At 36.8% G+C, this 17,487-nt stretch overlaps 1 protein-coding gene across 7 annotated transcripts in view; it reads right to left on the bottom strand.

Annotated features, from left to right (window-relative positions):
* ANAPC1 (anaphase promoting complex subunit 1) overlaps window positions 1–17,487 on the bottom strand; it is a 98,411-nt gene that overhangs the window by 23,898 nt on the left and 57,026 nt on the right. For 4 of the 7 annotated variants that reach the window (XM_045446884.1, XM_045446891.1, XM_045446886.1 and 1 more), the window contains exons 28-39: window positions 16,218–16,489; window positions 13,654–13,888; window positions 12,278–12,369; window positions 10,580–10,714; window positions 10,309–10,391; window positions 9,331–9,409; window positions 8,539–8,613; window positions 6,012–6,088; window positions 5,429–5,519; window positions 5,280–5,333; window positions 4,182–4,399; window positions 536–622 (exon numbers count right to left, since the gene is read on the bottom strand). In XM_045446884.1, coding sequence (XP_045302840.1) covers window positions 536–622; window positions 4,182–4,399; window positions 5,280–5,333; window positions 5,429–5,519; window positions 6,012–6,088; window positions 8,539–8,613; window positions 9,331–9,409; window positions 10,309–10,391; window positions 10,580–10,714; window positions 12,278–12,369; window positions 13,654–13,888; window positions 16,218–16,489 — 1,498 coding nt within the window. The remainder of the gene's footprint in view (window positions 1–535; window positions 623–4,181; window positions 4,400–5,279; window positions 5,334–5,428; window positions 5,520–6,011; window positions 6,089–8,538; window positions 8,614–9,330; window positions 9,410–10,308; window positions 10,392–10,579; window positions 10,715–12,277; window positions 12,370–13,653; window positions 13,889–16,217; window positions 16,490–17,487) is intronic. The other 3 variants (XM_045446890.1, XM_045446889.1, XM_045446887.1) reach the window with 1 other exon arrangement.

The following is a 17,487-nucleotide window of genomic DNA, read 5'->3' as shown; positions in this document are numbered from 1 at the left end:
GCACTGACAGCACAGAGCCTGCTTGGGATTCTCTCTCTCTCTCTGCCCTTCCCCTGTTCCCACTCTTTCTCTCTCTCTCAAAACAAATAAACTTAAAAAAAAAAGTTCTTGGCATTCATGTAAAAGACGGAAAAAAGGAATTCATATAGACAGTGGATAGTGCCACTAAATCAGACCAATTTCTCTCTTGGAATTAAACATAGTACAAAACATATCATCTGCAGCTTCTGTTGGCTACTATCTTTTGCTTAATGAATTTTTCCCTAAAGTTAACTTTGTTTGGCCCACATCTGGGGTTTACAGCAGTTCTAATGACTGAAGAATGGTGGAAGACTGATGGATCAGTCCAACAGCTATCCGAAGTTATCTTTAGGTCTAATATTTAGAGAAACTTTTTAAAAGATTTAGCCAGGAAGGTAACTAAGTTCAAGAAGAGAACAAACTAGTTTGGAAATGAGTCCATGGAACCAAAGCACAAATCATCCCTTGGAGAACTTAGGAAAGATCACATCGAGGACAGAATCACTAGACTCACCGGTTATCAGTGCTGTGAGCTGGGAAGTGTGGGTAAAGGGCACAGAGGAGAGCAGCAATGGAAGAGTTTGATGTACTCAAAGAGTACCTGCAAAACAAAGGCCGGGGTGAAAGAGGTTATTAATTATACTGTGCAAACTCCCAAGGCCTTCTTGAGAATCAGTTCAGTGGAGTACCATGGCAAGGCATACTGACAACATGCCTCGATGAATGCAAGTGTGTCAATGCCGTGAATGTCTCACTTTTCAGTTAGTCTTAAAGCCATTTCAATACCATCTACTATTGAAAGCAAAAGCAACAACTCACAAATATTAAATCCAAAACCTGAATTAATAAGCATGGTTTTTGAACCTAAAATATCACCATACTGAGGACCATTAATGCAATCCAAGAGATTATAGACACTGAAAAAGACACGAATGAAGGACACCACTTCTTCTCTGGTTCTACATATACCTACTAACAGAATAATAAACTTGACTTCTAAGAATACAGGGTTTTTAACTGGGTATTCTCAAACTATTTTTTCTGTTTCTGTAAAGTCTGAGCATCTCCTTAGAATGAAAGACAAAATGAAAAAGGCAAAAGTTATCAGAAGAAGTTACAATGAATGTATAAACAACAATTCCTCTACAAACAACTTTTTTTCTTATCAATACTATAAACTTACTTTTATCAGGGCCACATAGTCTTCATAAAACCTTCTGAAATTTTCCTTATATTATTTTACTCTTGCTCAAACTCCGCATGGCAATCAGGCAGATCAGTCTAAAGTTCTAGAGTTTTTCTTACAAATATTTTGAAATAAAGATGGTTCACTGGGCATCATATAAAACCACTGTTGGGGCACCTGCATGGCTCAGTTGGCTGAACATCAGACTTCAGCTCAGGTCATGATCTCACAGTCCAAGAGTTCAAGCCCCACGTGAGGCTCCGTGCTAACAGCTCAGAGCCTGAAGCCCACTTCAGATTTGTGTCTCCCCCTCTCTCTGCTCCTCCCCCAATCATGCTATGTCTCTCTCTCTCAAAAATAAACTTTAAAAAAAAAAAAAAACACTGTTGCAGATAATATACATATATATTTTATTATGTGGCTCAGTCGGTTAAGCATCCAACTTCAGCTCAGATCATGATCTCACAGTTTGCGAGTTTGAGTCCTGCACTGGGCTCTGCACTGTCGGCACAGAGTCTGCTTAGAGCTTACTTAAGATGCTCTGTCTCCCTCCCTCTCTGCCCCTCCCCTGGTAGTACACGCAAGTGTGTGTGCACGTGCGCGCTACCTCTCACGCTATCTCTCTCTCTCTCAAAAATAAACGTTAAGGGGCGCCTGGGTGGCGCAGTCGGTTAAGCGTCCGACTTCAGCCAGGTCACGATCTCGCGGTCCGTGAGTTCGAGCCCCGCGTCAGGCTCTGGGCTGATGACTCAGAGCCTGGAGCCTGTTTCCGATTCTGTGTCTCCCTCTCTCTCTGCCCCTCCCCCGTTCATGCTCTGTCTCTCTCTGTCCCAAAAATAAATAAACGTTGAAAAAAAAAAAAATTCAAAAATAAATAAATGTTAAAAAAAAAAAAGAACAAGAGAGATGCAGGGGTTTACTTTGGAAGAAAAAGAAGTTTACAAAAATCATAAAATAAAAAGAATTTCCATAGTAATATGGGGGAAGGAGGAAACAAGGAGCTGTTGTTTAAAGGGGACAGAGCTTCAGTTCTGCAAGGTGAAAAAGTTCTGGAGATTGGCTATACAACAATGTGAATACGCTGACTACTACTAAACTGCCATTCAGAAATGGTTAAGAAGATAAATTTTATGTTATGTGTATTTTACCACAAATAAAATTTTTTAAATAAATATATAACCCAACATGAAAATGGGTAGAGGAGACTTGGACATCACAAAAGATTTCCGTTAGCCATTAAAGATATAAAGGGGGCTAAATATCATTATTCAGAGAAACGGAAATTAAAACCACAACTACTACCAGATGGCTAAAATTAAAAAGACTAACATTACCCAAGTGTTGGAAAGGATGGGGAGCTGGAACATCACACAACACTGATGGGTATATAAAATGGTACAACCACTTTGGAGCACTGATGGCATTACCTAGCAAAGTTAAGCACACACATACACTCGTAGATCTACTCACAGATCTATATACAACAAAATCAAAGACATGTAAAACAATATTCATAACAGCCCCAAGCCAGAAACAACACATCCATCAAGAGCAGAGTAGATCAATAACCGTGGAATAATCATACAATGGAATTCAACAGCACAGAAACAGGAATAAACCATCGCTACATACAACATGGATTAATCTCACAATGTTGAGCTAAAGAAATACAGTTGATCCTTGAACGATGTGAGGATTAGGGGTACCAACCCCCCCACATAGTCAAAAATCCGTGAATAACTTATAACTTCCCCAAAGCTTAACTAACTGCCTACTGTTGACTAGAAACCTTACGGATAACATAAGCAGGTGACTAACACAATTTATATGTTATGTGTACTGTATGCTGTAATCTTATAATAAAATAAGCTACAGAAAAGAAAACATTAGGAAAACCATAAGGAAGAGAAAATACATCTATAGTACTGTACTATGTTTATCCAATAAATTTTGAATTTAAAAATTTTGCATTTCAAAAACAGGCAAAGCCAGTCTAAGGTGTTGTAGGACTAAATAGTGATTATCTTTGGATAGAAGTAAAGTAATAATTAACATAAAAGGGGGACGCCTGGGTGGCTCAGTCAGTTAAGCGTTCGACTTCGGCTCAGGTCATGATCTCGCGGTCTAGCCCCGCATCAGGCTCTGTGCTGACAGCTCAGAGCCTGGAGCCTGTTTCAGATTCTGTGTCTCCCTCTCTCTCTGACCCTCCCCCATTGATGCTCTGTCTCTCTCTGTCTCAAAAATAAAAAATAAGTGTTAAAAAAAAATAAACAGAAAAGGGATAGCAGGGTAGAAACAGGTATTCTGAGTTCTATCTTGATCTACATGGTAGTCTACAGGGAGAAGTATAAAAAGATGAGGAGGTCAGGAATGACAGATGCTGGAAAGAGAGCAAGGAAGGTAGAAACTAAGAAAAAGAAACTCTCATAGGACTTGGTGACTGAAGTGTTCCTGAACTTTCAGTTCAGTAGAAGGGTAAAGTCATTAAACAGTGGGGAACGGGAGGTGGCGCTCTGAAGAACTGAGTACCAACTCTTCTGAGAATGTAGAGTGACCATGGTCACCACTAAGTAGGGCATAAATTGATGGTTAAACTACAGAAGGGCCCTTTTAAAGTGTAATTATACCCCAGGATAAGCTAACAGCTAGTCAGGATCAAAACTTTCATGGATCTTCAAATCCAAAATAAGTCACTCCAACAGATCTTGCTCAAGAGATCTTTTCATTATGGGGCGCCTGGGTGGCTCAGTCAGTTAAGCGTCCAACTCTTGGTTTCAGCTCAGGTCATGATCTCACGGTTTCATGAGTTCGAGCCCCACATCGGGCTCCAAGCTGACAGTGCGGAGCCTGCTTAGGATTCTCTGTCTCCCTCTCTCTGCCCCTCCCCGCTTGTGCTAGATCTCTCTCAAAATAAACAAACTTAAAAAAAAAGAGAGAGATCTTCTCACTGAGGAAAAAATACATATTCATTTACCTTCCTCCTCCCAGAAAGAGAAGTCCAAGGGCCATGTGATGGGCTAAGTGGAAGCCATAGTTCATTTCACCACCTGTTTTCATGTGCAAGAAGCGACAGAGCTGCAAAACCTTTAGGTTCCCCGAGCCAGCCATCACCATGGCGAGAGACAGAAGCACCACACTCAGGCAGGTCTCCAGGTTGTACGGCCCTGTCTGGAAATGCAAAAAGACAGCATACTACAATTGTTGTGTTACAGTTCTTTATTATCAAACTAAATTGGCCATCGTTAGACTACAGATATTTATTAGTTTAAAAAATCTGCAAAAAAACAAATATTTTCTCTATAAAATTCAACTTCGGTGTAGAAAATTCAAAAAATAAAGTATCAAAAAGGAAATAATAATCCCTTGGAATACTAATACCCAATGACAACAGCCATAAATATTTTGGCCTTTTCCCCAAATCTTTTTCTATACCCATGGTTTTTTTCTTTTTTTCAAATGAAACTGAGGTATTACTATACATGATATTTTTATCTCTTTAAATCTATGACATATGAGCAATCTTCACTCATAAAAAATTCTTAGAGAACATGAGTTTGATAGCTCCATGGTACAACAATGTACAGATACACGACAGTGAAATTTACCTAATTACTTTTAGACTTTTTGACTTTCAAGTTTTCTCATATTATACATAAGGTTGTATAAATCTGGGTGGTGTTTATCAGAATAAAATCTTACTCTCTCCTGTCACTAGAGGGGCAATGTCTCAAAACTGAATTTTTACTAAGTGCTAATTTTTTTAAAAACCAGTTAACAATATTCAGTCCCGAGACAGGATGGCGTAAGGTACAATAATCCATGAAGGATATGGTTTTTACTCTCACAAGAATTCAATACCATGTACATCCTTCAAGGATCATACTTGCCCTTAATTAATATCCCAAAACACAAATATAAAGATGGGCCAAGACTTCAAATCTTCCATTCTAAACTCAAACAAATTGCAGAGATACTTGACAACACACAGGTAACTGAATTATCAGTGAATTTTCTTCAAATTCAATTTAATTCCCAAGAAGAATGATCATTTATGATAAAAAAAAAGACTTACTACAGAAGCATTAGGTGCAGACAAATATGTCATAAAATCTTTTGCAAATTTATGCTGGAAAACAAAAGAAAAAATCTAACGTTAAAAGAAGTGTATCAACGCGTTGTTAAAAAAGAAAACAGAACAAAGTAAACTAAGTTATTTCTTACCAAACAGTTAAACGCTGATAAGTTTTCTGAGCCCGCAAATCGAAAACCCAGAGACAAGCAGGCTCCTGCAATTATGTAGACATGTGCCTGCCTGAAAACAGATTACAAGAAATTTAGTACTACCTTTATTTTGCTTTAAAATTCATTATAAGTATTATCTTGGGGTAAAAACAATAAATATTCCTACTCTCTAAACTAGTTTTTATTCTCCTGGGAATGCTCAATTGTGCCTCTACTCAATCAGCATGATTGATAAAGTGTGCCTCTTGCCTACGTGCTTCACACACAGCAAAGAAGATCATTTTTGAGAACTGCCAATTTTTTTTTAATGGAAAGGATAAAAGGAATACGTACAAGTTAAATCTCTGATATTGTTTTTTGAGGGCAAGAGCTCTATACTTGAAAGAGCTAAACAAATAACTAAGAAAAAATCAACTCTGAACATCTGATAAGTGATGGTTAGAAACTCGGGGGATTCGGAATTACTCAAATCAAGGAGAGCACTTCTCCTACACAGTGTATTTCTATTTATTTATGAGAGATGCTAGGGTAGCTTGTTTGATTTACACATTTCATGACTTACGATAAAGTTTCCAAATTCAAATCCTCTGAGCAAGGCAACTCAATTTCACTGAGAGAGATGCTATTTTCTCTTATAATCTGTCAAAATAAAAAGCAAGAATACCTGGACATTAATATTCAAGTTACAAATATTAAATGATTTGAAAAATAACATACTGGCACCTAGGTGGCTTAGTCAGTTAAGCGTCCAACTTTGGCTTAGGTCACGATCTCACAATTTCTGAGTTCAAGCCCCACATCAGGCTCTGTGGTGACAGCTCAGAGCCTGGAGCCTGCTTCAGATTGTATGTCTCCCTCTATCTCTGCCCCTCCCCTGCTGACACTATGTGTCTCTCTCTCAAAAATAAACATTAAAAAAATTTTTTTAATCTTCTGCTTATCAAAAGTAACTAAGAAAATGAATAGACCACCACAGACTGGGAGGAATATCTGGAAAACATAAATCTGGGAAAAAAAGAAAGAAAGAAAGGTTTGCAGAAAAAAATTCTAGCTGCTCAAAAAGACCAGCGTCACAAATTTTAAACGGGCAAAAGATATGAAAAGACACTTCACAAAAAAAAGATACATGAAGGAGCAATAAACAAATGAAAAGGTCCCATTCTTATTAGCCAGGAGGGAAATGCAAAATGAGACAACAATAAGATATCATCACATACTTATCAACACACCTAAAATTAAGAAAACTAATACCACCAAATACTGACAAGATACACAGCACCTAGATTTTTATAAATTGTTGGACAAAGTGTAAAATGGTATACTCTCTAGAAAAAAGATTTATCAGTTATCAAACTAAATATATAACCTACTCCATATCTCAATAATTCCAAAAGAAATTAAACCATAAACCCACAAAAATATCTGTGTACCAATATTTACAGTAGTTTGATTCATAATAGCTAAAACCAGAACCCAACCCAGGTATCCAACAAAAGGGAACAGAAAAAGAAACAAAGGACTACTCACAGAATGCAACACTTACTAACTATAGAAAGGATGAGCTACTGATATACTTAACATCTCAAAATCAGGCTGAGTGAAAGAAGTCTTATATGAAAGGATATATACTGTATGTGATTCCATTAACACAAAGTTCTACATCAGGCAACCTAATTTATTTTGGGAAAATGTCAGAAAATTAGCTGCCTTGGGGGTAGGAGGTGAGTATAGATTGAAGGGGCAGGGAATGAGGGCACTTCTGGTCATTTTGACAGAGGTTTGTTTCCATGAGCTTATGCATAGCCAAACCTAGAATATTTGAGATCTGTGGATTTCATCATATAAAATTTTATCTTAAAAGGAAGAAAATGTAAACAAATACTGAATTCTAGTTAATGATACATATGCTGAAATATGTAAGGAAAAGTATACTACTGTCTGCAACTAACTTTGAAATTCACCAAAAAATGATGGATTGGATAAACGATAAATGGGATAGGTGATTAAACAAGTTTATAAAGTAAAATACTAACTGTAATATCCAACTAGTGATATGAACGTTGTACAAAGTTTTCAACCCATATTTTGAAATTTTTCTTATTAAAATACTGCAAGAAATACTATAATGTTCTCAAAGATAAACAGATTTATTTTATAAGTAAAAAAAAAAACCGGGGCACCTGCATGGCTCAGTCAGTTAAGCATCCAACTTTGACCCACGGTTCATGAGTTAGAGCGCCCTGTCGGGCTCTGTGCTGACAGCTCAGAGCCTCAAGCCTACTTCGGATTCTGGGTCTCCCTCTCTCTCTCTACCCCTCCCTCACTCGTGCTCTGTCTCTCACAAAAAAATAAACAAACAGTAAAAAATTTTGAATTAAAAAAAAAAAAAAAGGAACGGAGACTATCAGACATGGATAGTTGATTAAAGGGCAATATTGAGTTTACAATATTTGGCTTACAATTTTTTTTTTAACTTAATGTTTATTTTTGAGAGAGAGAGAGAACATGAGTGGGGGAGCGACAGAGAGAGAGAGAGACACAGAATTGGAAGCAGGCTCCAGGCTCTGAGCTGTCAGCACAGAGTATGACATGGGACTCAAACTCAGAAACTGTGAGATCATGACCTGACCGAAATCGGACCTTCAACCGACTGAGCCACGCAGGCACCCCTGATTTGGAATTCAAAAAAGAGTCTGCTTATTTCTAACTATTTGGCTTATTAAATAAATATGCTATAAAGTAATTAAAACAAGTTATTATATAGGAGATCTAAACCTGCCACAAAGTAAAATAGCATCTTAAATCAATGTGTGCTTAATTAGGCTAAAAATGTCAAAAATGCTTTTTGAGGGTTCTTTGGTGTATTTCATTTTTAATACCATAATTTCTTGGAATCTGGGGCCACAGCTGCAGTCTAGGGTCAGCACACAATCTTAAACTGCAAAGTTCCTATGTTTTCAAAAGATACTATAAATAACCATCAATATTGCTTTTATTCTAAAAAGTATTTTATAGGGTTTTGGAAAATCCCACAAGAAATCGTAATTTATGCGATTAACAATCTAACAATATTTATTATACATACTTACTTGAGGAACATTGCTATCAACCCACTTGGAATTTGGTAAAATATCATCCCACAGAATCAGGCATCGAGCAAGTGTCTTAAAAATGTAACAGATAAAACTAATCAGAGTAGGCAAAGTTCATACATTAAATAACAACGATAATATTAAATAATGTAAAAATCAGTTCCCAACTGATGGCAATTTTGAAAAAGACAGTACATAATATCAACCTGAGGCTAATCTCGTTAAAATAAATTGAAGATTTAGATTTTAACACGAAAAAACTAAAACTGATTATTATCAAAGTTTAGAGGACTTTTTTTAAAAGCAAGTTTTAACTTGCTTCATTAAAGAAAAATCAGAACCTTAGCACTGTCTATAGAACTTAAAGGCTTTCATATGCTAAAAACATACATGTTTAAACACTAAAGAATCAAGGGAAAAATGTAGGCAATTATGTCAAACAGTTACAGTCATTAGTTATACTCTTAATAGTAATGCTGCATCTTAATAATTAAAGAATAATTAAAGAATATAAAATAAAGCAGTAATGAAGCCCCAGACACTTACTGCTTGTTGAATAATGTAATAAGTTGAAATGTCAACTCCTAGTATTACATATCAACATGGCTGTGTTTCCTGGCACTCCTACAAGTTCCATTTGGGAAATTTCAAAAGAATACTACCAATTACATACAGGATGGATTAATAGTAAAAGGTCTCCCTTGTAGAAACATCTATAGTCACAAGCTAAACTTGAGAACCCCAAGACTCCCCATGTTAGCAGAAGTAACAAACTACAAAGTACCATACCCTAAGCAAGAGAAATTCCGGTTTCACAAAGTCCAGCAAATACATGGTGTCAGGAGCTCGAAGCCAATCTGCAATAGATCTGGTGGTGGTGGAGATCAGTAAGCATTACTGCTCAAGTAGAGGGCAAAATAATGGGAATCCCAAGACGGATTTCAAACCTTTCTCCCCACTCTATCCACCACCCTGTTTTCCACAGTACTTGATACCTTCTAACACAGTATTTGTTATGTATGACTGTCTGTCCCACTATGACATAAGCTTTATGAGCACATATGTTTAGTTTTGTTTTGTTCGTATCTTCAGTACCAAGAAAGCACTGACATACATTATTCATCCAAACAGATGAGTAAGTATCTGTTTTTAGCCACTTTGTTAATTCTGCATACATTCACTTTTTCTAACAGGAGAAATTTATAGCATTGAAAATTCTCTTGAATCTTAGAATATTTTTTAACTTTATTAAAAGACTTAAAATTTACACTATGGTTTAATGTCTCCTACCCACCTTTTCTAAGTAAAATGTAAAAGAATAAATGCCAACCGTACACTTTCAAGTGTCAGCACTAATTATTGGGCTTGGAAAGGTAGATGGTGTGATTATTACCAAAGTTCTTGAAATAAACAGAAATCAGTTTTACAAATGGTAACCAAGAATAGAATAATGCTAAATTTTTCTGATTTGACCAATCCTCAAACAACATGCAAAATTAATGAAAAGGAATTTGGGCATCTTTTAGTGTCACTGATATCAACTATAAAACAAAAATAAAAATTGGGAATTAAATAAAAATAAAAATAAAAACTGTCCCAAGATTATATTGTTTCTAGATAAAAATCTATGTAACTTGTAGTACTGGAGAGAATTAAAATCAGGCTAATCTATACAAGGAAAATAAACTCATTAATCTGGTTTTACTACTGAGGTCAGAAAGGAAGCCACACTATCATGGCAAGGGGTGGAGTCAGGGAATGCGATACCTGTTATTGGTTTTTAAGTAGATCATGGCCAAAGCTAGAGTGGCACCTGGACAAGTTACATCAACATTTATGGTATCTCCTTCCTAACAAAAACAAAAAAAATACTCATGTAAAAGAGTTCCAAAATATTACAAATTCTTCTGAATATAAATTCTTCTTCCGGCCTATGCTTAAAATTAACAGATATACAAATGTTGTTAAGAAACATACTATTTGCAAATTCACTTCTTAGCTTCCAAAATTTTGATCTGTTGCTTTACTATGGACTTACTTTGATTTGATAACTTGGGGACTTATGCTTCTCCCTGTGCATTCCTGCTTGAAAGCGCCTATGACCTCCAACCATGTACTGATACAGCTGCTCAGGCACATTGAGATCAGACATACCTATCAAATTACTGCCATGCTGGAAAAGGAAATAACAAACACGTGAAAGGAAATCTTATGGAATAAGATCCATAACACATACAAATTGACAAATAAAAGAATGAACTAACTTGAAAGCAGTGTATTTTGTGGGGTTTTTTTAATTAAAATAACGACTACTCATAACTACTACTTAATATTCAAACAAGCTCTTAATTATTCACATTAAGAATTATAACACTTAATATATTTAATACTTTCATTTCACAAAATAAAGACTTTATAATACAGTTAATGATACTAACAAAATAAATTATTAGATATATAAATGAGACTTGAACTATGAGCACCTGAGTCCTTTTACTATGCCTATGACCTCTTTCAGCAACAATAACTATAAATTTTTTTTTATGTTTATTTTTGACAGAGACAGAGACAGAGCATGAGCGGGGAAGGGGCGGAGAGAGAGGGAGACACAGAATCTGAAACAGGCTCCAGGCTCTGAGCTGTCAGCACAGAGCCCGACGCAGGGCTCGAACTCACAGACCATGAGATCACGACCTGAGCCAAAGTCGGATGCTCAACTGACTGAGCCACCCAGGCGCCCCATCAGCAACAATAACTATAATAATAAACTTACTGAACACTTTCTCTGTTCCAGGTACTATTCTGTATGTTTAACATGGATTAACTTACTTAATATAACAATTCTACCAAATAGCTACCATTTTATAGATGAGGAAAGTGAGGCACCAAGGTATTAAGCCCAAGGCTACATAGCTAGTAACTGGCAGGGGTGGATATAAACAAGGATATAAAACAATCCACGGAGTTGCTTAATCAACCGACAATACTGTAGTTAAATGACATAACTCACTGGTCAGGACCAAATCAAGATCCCAATTTCCAGTATGCTGCTTTTCCATTGCACCATCTGCCTCTTTAATTCACGTGTCAAATGTGAAGAATCAAAAACCTAATAGACAGTGAACTTTCCTTATATAATTTAGTTTCAGTATAACACTGTACTAGTGGTTAAGGAACCCACATTCTAGGTGACAGTCATTTAATGAAACGTTTCTGATAATTCTACACTATGTATCATGGATGTGGTTAAAGATGGATCAAAGTGATACTACATTGCCACAAAGCAAATACTATGGTGGCAACATTCTGAGATCCCAGTGAATACCAGGGTGCCAAACAAAGGTCATGGTTTATCTCTAGCAACTACTATAGACTCTTAAAGCTCCCCATCATATACACATTTCCACAATTTTCTTTTTTTTTTTTTTTTTTTTTTGTCTGAGGGGGCTACCACTTCATCTTATGTCCTAGATTCTTGGAGATATTTTATTCCCTTAGTTCATTCATGAGCATTTACATCTAAGCCAGAGGGATAGAAACCTTAAAGCCCACTTTTCAATACAATTTCTATTTCCAAATCTAGCACTTTGAAAAATATGCAGAAAGAAAAAAGGAGCTGAGAATCAGGTTAAGTCAGAGTAAGACAGAGTGGTATTCAGAGTTAAGTACCAAGATCATTTGTCTCAACATGCAGATAATTATTACTGAAGCATCTGAAGGCACAGAGAGGGCTTACCCCCAAGCAAACCATGCCCAGGGCCAAGCCAGCAGCTAAGGAGTAGGACTCTCTGTCAGTGCAGTATTCCATTTCAGGACCTGGGGGCCGTCCTGTAAAAGAAAATAACACAGTTCAAGCTGGCCTCTTAAAATTCTATCATAAGTCTTAGAATTAACTTTCTAGTAAGTTGCATAAGAACCATGAATTCAATATAACCTCACTCAGAAAGATATATTACTACAAATGGTATCCACAATTGTCAGTTTACTACAAAATAAAGCCCAAAACGGTTCTTTTCATGTACCAATTTGAAAGCAATGACTTTCAGACACTGTGAAACATTGGGTTTTATTAAGAAAAAAAAAAAAAAAGTTATCAAGAAGTAGAAAAAAATTCTTGAAGGGTGCTCAAAAACATTTTAATTTTTAATCTCTTGCATTTTGTTTTTGTTTTGCTATTTCCAATCCACTCATTAGAGGGGGTAAAAAACATGTTCAAATGATAATGATGGACAAGAAGGATGCTATGTTTTTAAGCTAAATACGGGTGGCTAAATAAACGAGGGTGGCTCAGTTGGTTGACTTAGGCTCAGGTCATGATCTTGCAGTTTGTGAGTTTGAGCCCCACATCGGGCTCTGTGCTGACAGCTCAAAGCCTGGAGTCTGCTTCAGATTCTGTGTCTCCCTCTCTCTGCCCCTCCCTTGCACATGCACGCATGCTCGCACTCTCTCAAAAATAAACATTAAAAAAAATTTCTTAATGTTTTTAAGCTAAATGTTATATTTTTAGGCACTTATTTTGAATCTACATAATAGTGAGCCCTACTGTGCCAGAAGTTCTGTGTATGGATCCTAAAAGTTTGGCTGGATACTAAATTTATACTTTTAGGGGCGCCTGGGTGGCTCAGTTGGTTAAGCATCCAGCTCTTGATTTCCGCTCAGGTCACGATCTTGTGATTCGTCGGTTGAGCCCCACATCAGGCTCTGCGCTGACAGTGTAGAGCCTGCTTGGGATTCACTCTCCCACTCTCTCTGCCCCTCACTGACTCGTGCAAGCACATGCATGCACGCTCTCTCTCTCTCAAAATAACTAAAACTTAAAAAAAAAAAAAAAAAAAAGGTACTGAGAGAAAAAAAAAAGACCAAAGGTTACCTCATTAAATATGATCTGGAGCTCAACAATGGGCTCACCAAATAAACATGCAAATTAATAATCTGCACACTAATATCAGTCTCAGAAAATATTACTTTTTTTTTTTTAATTAGCACGAGAATATTCTAACAAAAGCTACTATTTTTCCCTTAATTTTTATGATTTTTACTATCATTTTTACTTTGGCTCCTGCAGAGTGGAAAATGTATGCTTATGAAGACACAGCACTATTAATACCATACCTATCTCAGCCAACAGGACTTCCGCAGTGTGCCTGTGAGCTGTCCCCTGATATACAAGGCCAATGCCAACCACTGCAGCCACCTGGACATTATGAGGAACATCAAGCTCCGTGGATGTTGGGGGTAAGAGGGCAGGAATGTGAATGCTAAGAAGCCGAGTAATTGACATATCCATGGTACCCAGTTTAGCAGCAGAAACACCAAGGAGCAGTCCAATGCTTGTCATTTCATGACCCTAAGGTAGAAAGTAGAATGAAATGTAAATCACTACCAAAACAAATATGTAGTCTTAAATACAGTACTGCCTGCCAGTACTTTCAGTAAGCAATTTTACTGACAGGCAGAGTGAGAAGTGACAATACAACAGCAAACTAAACAGACGTAGTTCTTTTCTCTCACAATGCTAGTGCGCTAATGGAGGAAAAAAGCGTTGGATTAAAATATACAAATACATTATTTAAAAGGCAGTATACTGAGAAGGCACAAAATAATATGAAATAGTATTTTTAAAAAGCCTAATTTAGATTAGGAGGAGCTGGAGAATTATTAAGAATCTCTGAAGAAGTAAAATTTACAATAGGACCAGAAGGATTAGTACAAATTAGCCAGGAAAAGTAGTGGAAAGGGAGGAAATTAGCTTTAGAAAGTAAGAGAAAATGAGGTCAGGTGAGAGAACAACATGTAAATGGCTCTGATGTGATTCAGAAAATAAACCTTCACATTAATGGTTAAGTGACCACAAGATGCCATGACAACTCAATGAGAAACGAATAGTCTTTTCAGAAAATGGTGCTGTGATCATTGTAGACCACATGCAAAAGAATAAAGTTGGACCCCTTCCTTACATCATTCATAAAAATTAACTCTAAAATGGATCACAGAACTAAATGTAAGAGCTAAAACTATAAAACTCCTGGAAGAAAGCACAGGTATAAATGCAACAGGACCATGGGTTAGGCAATGAAATATGATACCAAAGCACAGCAATTAAAAAAATACATGAGGCACGCCTGGATGGCTCAGTCGGTTGGGTGACTTCAGCTCAGGTCATGATCTCATAGTGTGTGAGTTCGAGCCCTGGGTTGGGCTCTGTGCCGACAGTTCAGAGCCTGGAGCCTGCTTTGGATTCTGTGTCGCCCTCTCTCTCTGCCCCTCCCCTGCTCACACGCTGTCTCTCTCTCTCTCAAAAATAAATTTAAAAAAAAAATTTAATAAAAAAATTAAAAAGTAGATGAACTGGACTTCATTAAAATTAAAAACTTTTGTGCTTCAAGGATACCATCAGAAAGTGAAAAGTCTGCCCACAGAATAGGAGAAAATTTTTGCAAATCACTTATCTGTTAATGAACTTAGTATCTAGAATATATAAAGAATACAACTTGGTTAAGACAACCCAATTTTAAAATAAACGATCTGAACAGACATTTCTCCAAAGAAGACTTACAAATGGTGTATGAACACATGAAAAGATGCTCAACATCATTAGCCATCAGGGAAATGCAAACCAAAACAAGGAGATATTACTTCACACCTACTAGGATGACTACAATTAAAAAGACAGACAAGTGTTGGCAAGAATGCGGAGAAACTAGAATCCTGGTGTGTTGCCGGTGGGATCGTAAAAAGGTACAGCCACTCTGGGAACAGTTTGGTAGTTCCTCAAATTTAAACAAACATTTACCACATGACCCAGCAATTCTACTCCTAGGAATATATCCAAGAGAAATGAAAACATACGTCCACACAAAAACATGCATGTGTTTACAGCATCACTAATCATAACAGTTAGAAAGTAGAAATAACCCAAATATCCACTAACTGATGAATGGATAAATACAGTATATCCATACAATGGAGTATCTACTGAGCAATAAAAAAGAATGGAGTGCTAATACATGATACAACATGAACAAACCCTGAAAACATTATGGTAAGACAAAGAAGCCAGTCATAAAAGACCACCTATTTTATGATTCCATTTATATGAAAGGTCCAGAATCAGTAAATCCATAGAGACAGAAAGTAGACCTGTGGTTGCCAGAGGCTAGAGGGAAAAGGGAATGGAGTTACTGCTATTGGCTATGAGATTCCTTTATGGACTGATGAACATGTTCCAAAATTAACAACAGTAATGGATATACAATTCTTTGAATACACTAAAAACCACTGAATTGTAGACTTTAAATGGGTGAATTTTTATGACATAAAAATGGAAGAGTTCACACCAAGAGAAAGAGTTTGGTTTGCCAAGCTCTGATGTGAAAAAATGTGGTTTACCAAGAAGCTCAAATGGCCAGTCCCTATGGTTGAAATGTGGAGAGCAAGGGGATGAGAGATACAAAGCAAAGTTGGACGAGTGGGATCACATAGGCTCCTGGAATGTGTATCAAGAGCAATGCAAAATCTTTAAAAAGTTTTGACACGGGAAGTCTTTAGAAAGATCACTCTGCCTGCTGTGAGAACAATGGATTTAGAGGAACAAAAATAAAGAAGAGCAAACAGAACAAATAGGAGCTACTGCAGTGGCCCAGGTGAGGCACAATGCCAGGAGCTGAGAGTCTCACCTTGGTCAAGTAGTCATGGATATTGAGAGTAGCCAGCTTGGTAAGGTGCCCATTCAGACCCAGGGCCATGAGAAAGCCAGCATATTCATTGGCTAACTCAGCATGCTTAGGCTTATTATAAACAATCCAAGCTGAGTCGATCTGGGAGGCAGGGGCTATCTTCAGGCCAGCAGCCACACCATTGTGGAAGCTGGCCCAGCTTGTCATGTTGGGAGGCACATCGATGTTTCCACTGTTAAGGTCTACTGTTGTGTTCCGAGGAGGGGCCCGTCCTATTCAGGCAAACGAATTTAAAATTGAGAGAGCAATAATTCATAAATCCGTAATTATTCAATTTAGATTTTTGGAAACAAGATTACCTTTTCTACATTTGAAACCCTTAACCCCATAATAGTTGGAATGATATTAGGTTACTGTGAGTACTTAAACTTTTATACATGTATGTCAAACCTGATTCAAGGTGGAAAAATACTACTTGTTTAAAATAATTCATTATCTGAAACTGGACCACTTTTTTACATCATATGTTAAAATAGACTCCAAAGGATTAAAGACCTAAATGTAAGAAGTGAAACCAAAAAACTCCTAGAAGAGAACATAGGCAGTAATTTCTTTGATATCAGCCAAAGCAACATTATTCTAACTATGTCACCTAAAACAAGGGAAACAAAAGCAAAAATAAACTAGTGGGATGACATCAAAATAAACTGCTTTGGTACAGCAAAGGAAACCATCAACAAAACAAAAAGGCAACCTACTGAATGCGAGAAGATATTTGAAAATCATATATCTGATAAGGGGTTAATATTCAACTTCTACAAGTCAACATCAAAAAAAAAAAAATCTAATTAAAAATGGGCAGAGATTCTGAATAGACATCTTTCCAAAGAAGACATACAGATGGCTAACATATATGAGAAGACATTCAACATCACCAATCCTCTGGGAAATGCAAATCAAACCCACAGTGAAATATCACTTTACACCTATCAGAATGGTTAGAATCAAAAAGACAAGAATTAACAAATGTTAACAAGGATGTGGAGAAAAAGGAACCCTTGTGCATTGTTAGTGAGAATGTAAACGTGGAAAACACTATGGAAGTTCCTCAAAAATTTAAAAACAGAAATACCATTTAATCCAGTAATTCCACTACTGGGTATTCACTACCCCTCAAAAACAAAAGCATTAATTTGAAAAGATACATTCACCCCTATGCTTACTATAGTATTATGTACAATAGCCAAAATATGAAAGCAGCCCAAGCATC

The sequence above is a fragment of the Leopardus geoffroyi genome, chromosome A3, assembly GCF_018350155.1.
Source record: "Leopardus geoffroyi isolate Oge1 chromosome A3, O.geoffroyi_Oge1_pat1.0, whole genome shotgun sequence".
NCBI lineage: Eukaryota > Metazoa > Chordata > Mammalia > Carnivora > Felidae > Leopardus > Leopardus geoffroyi.
The sequence above is the reverse complement of the archived record's forward strand: the minus strand, read 5'-3'. Positions and strand labels throughout refer to the sequence as shown.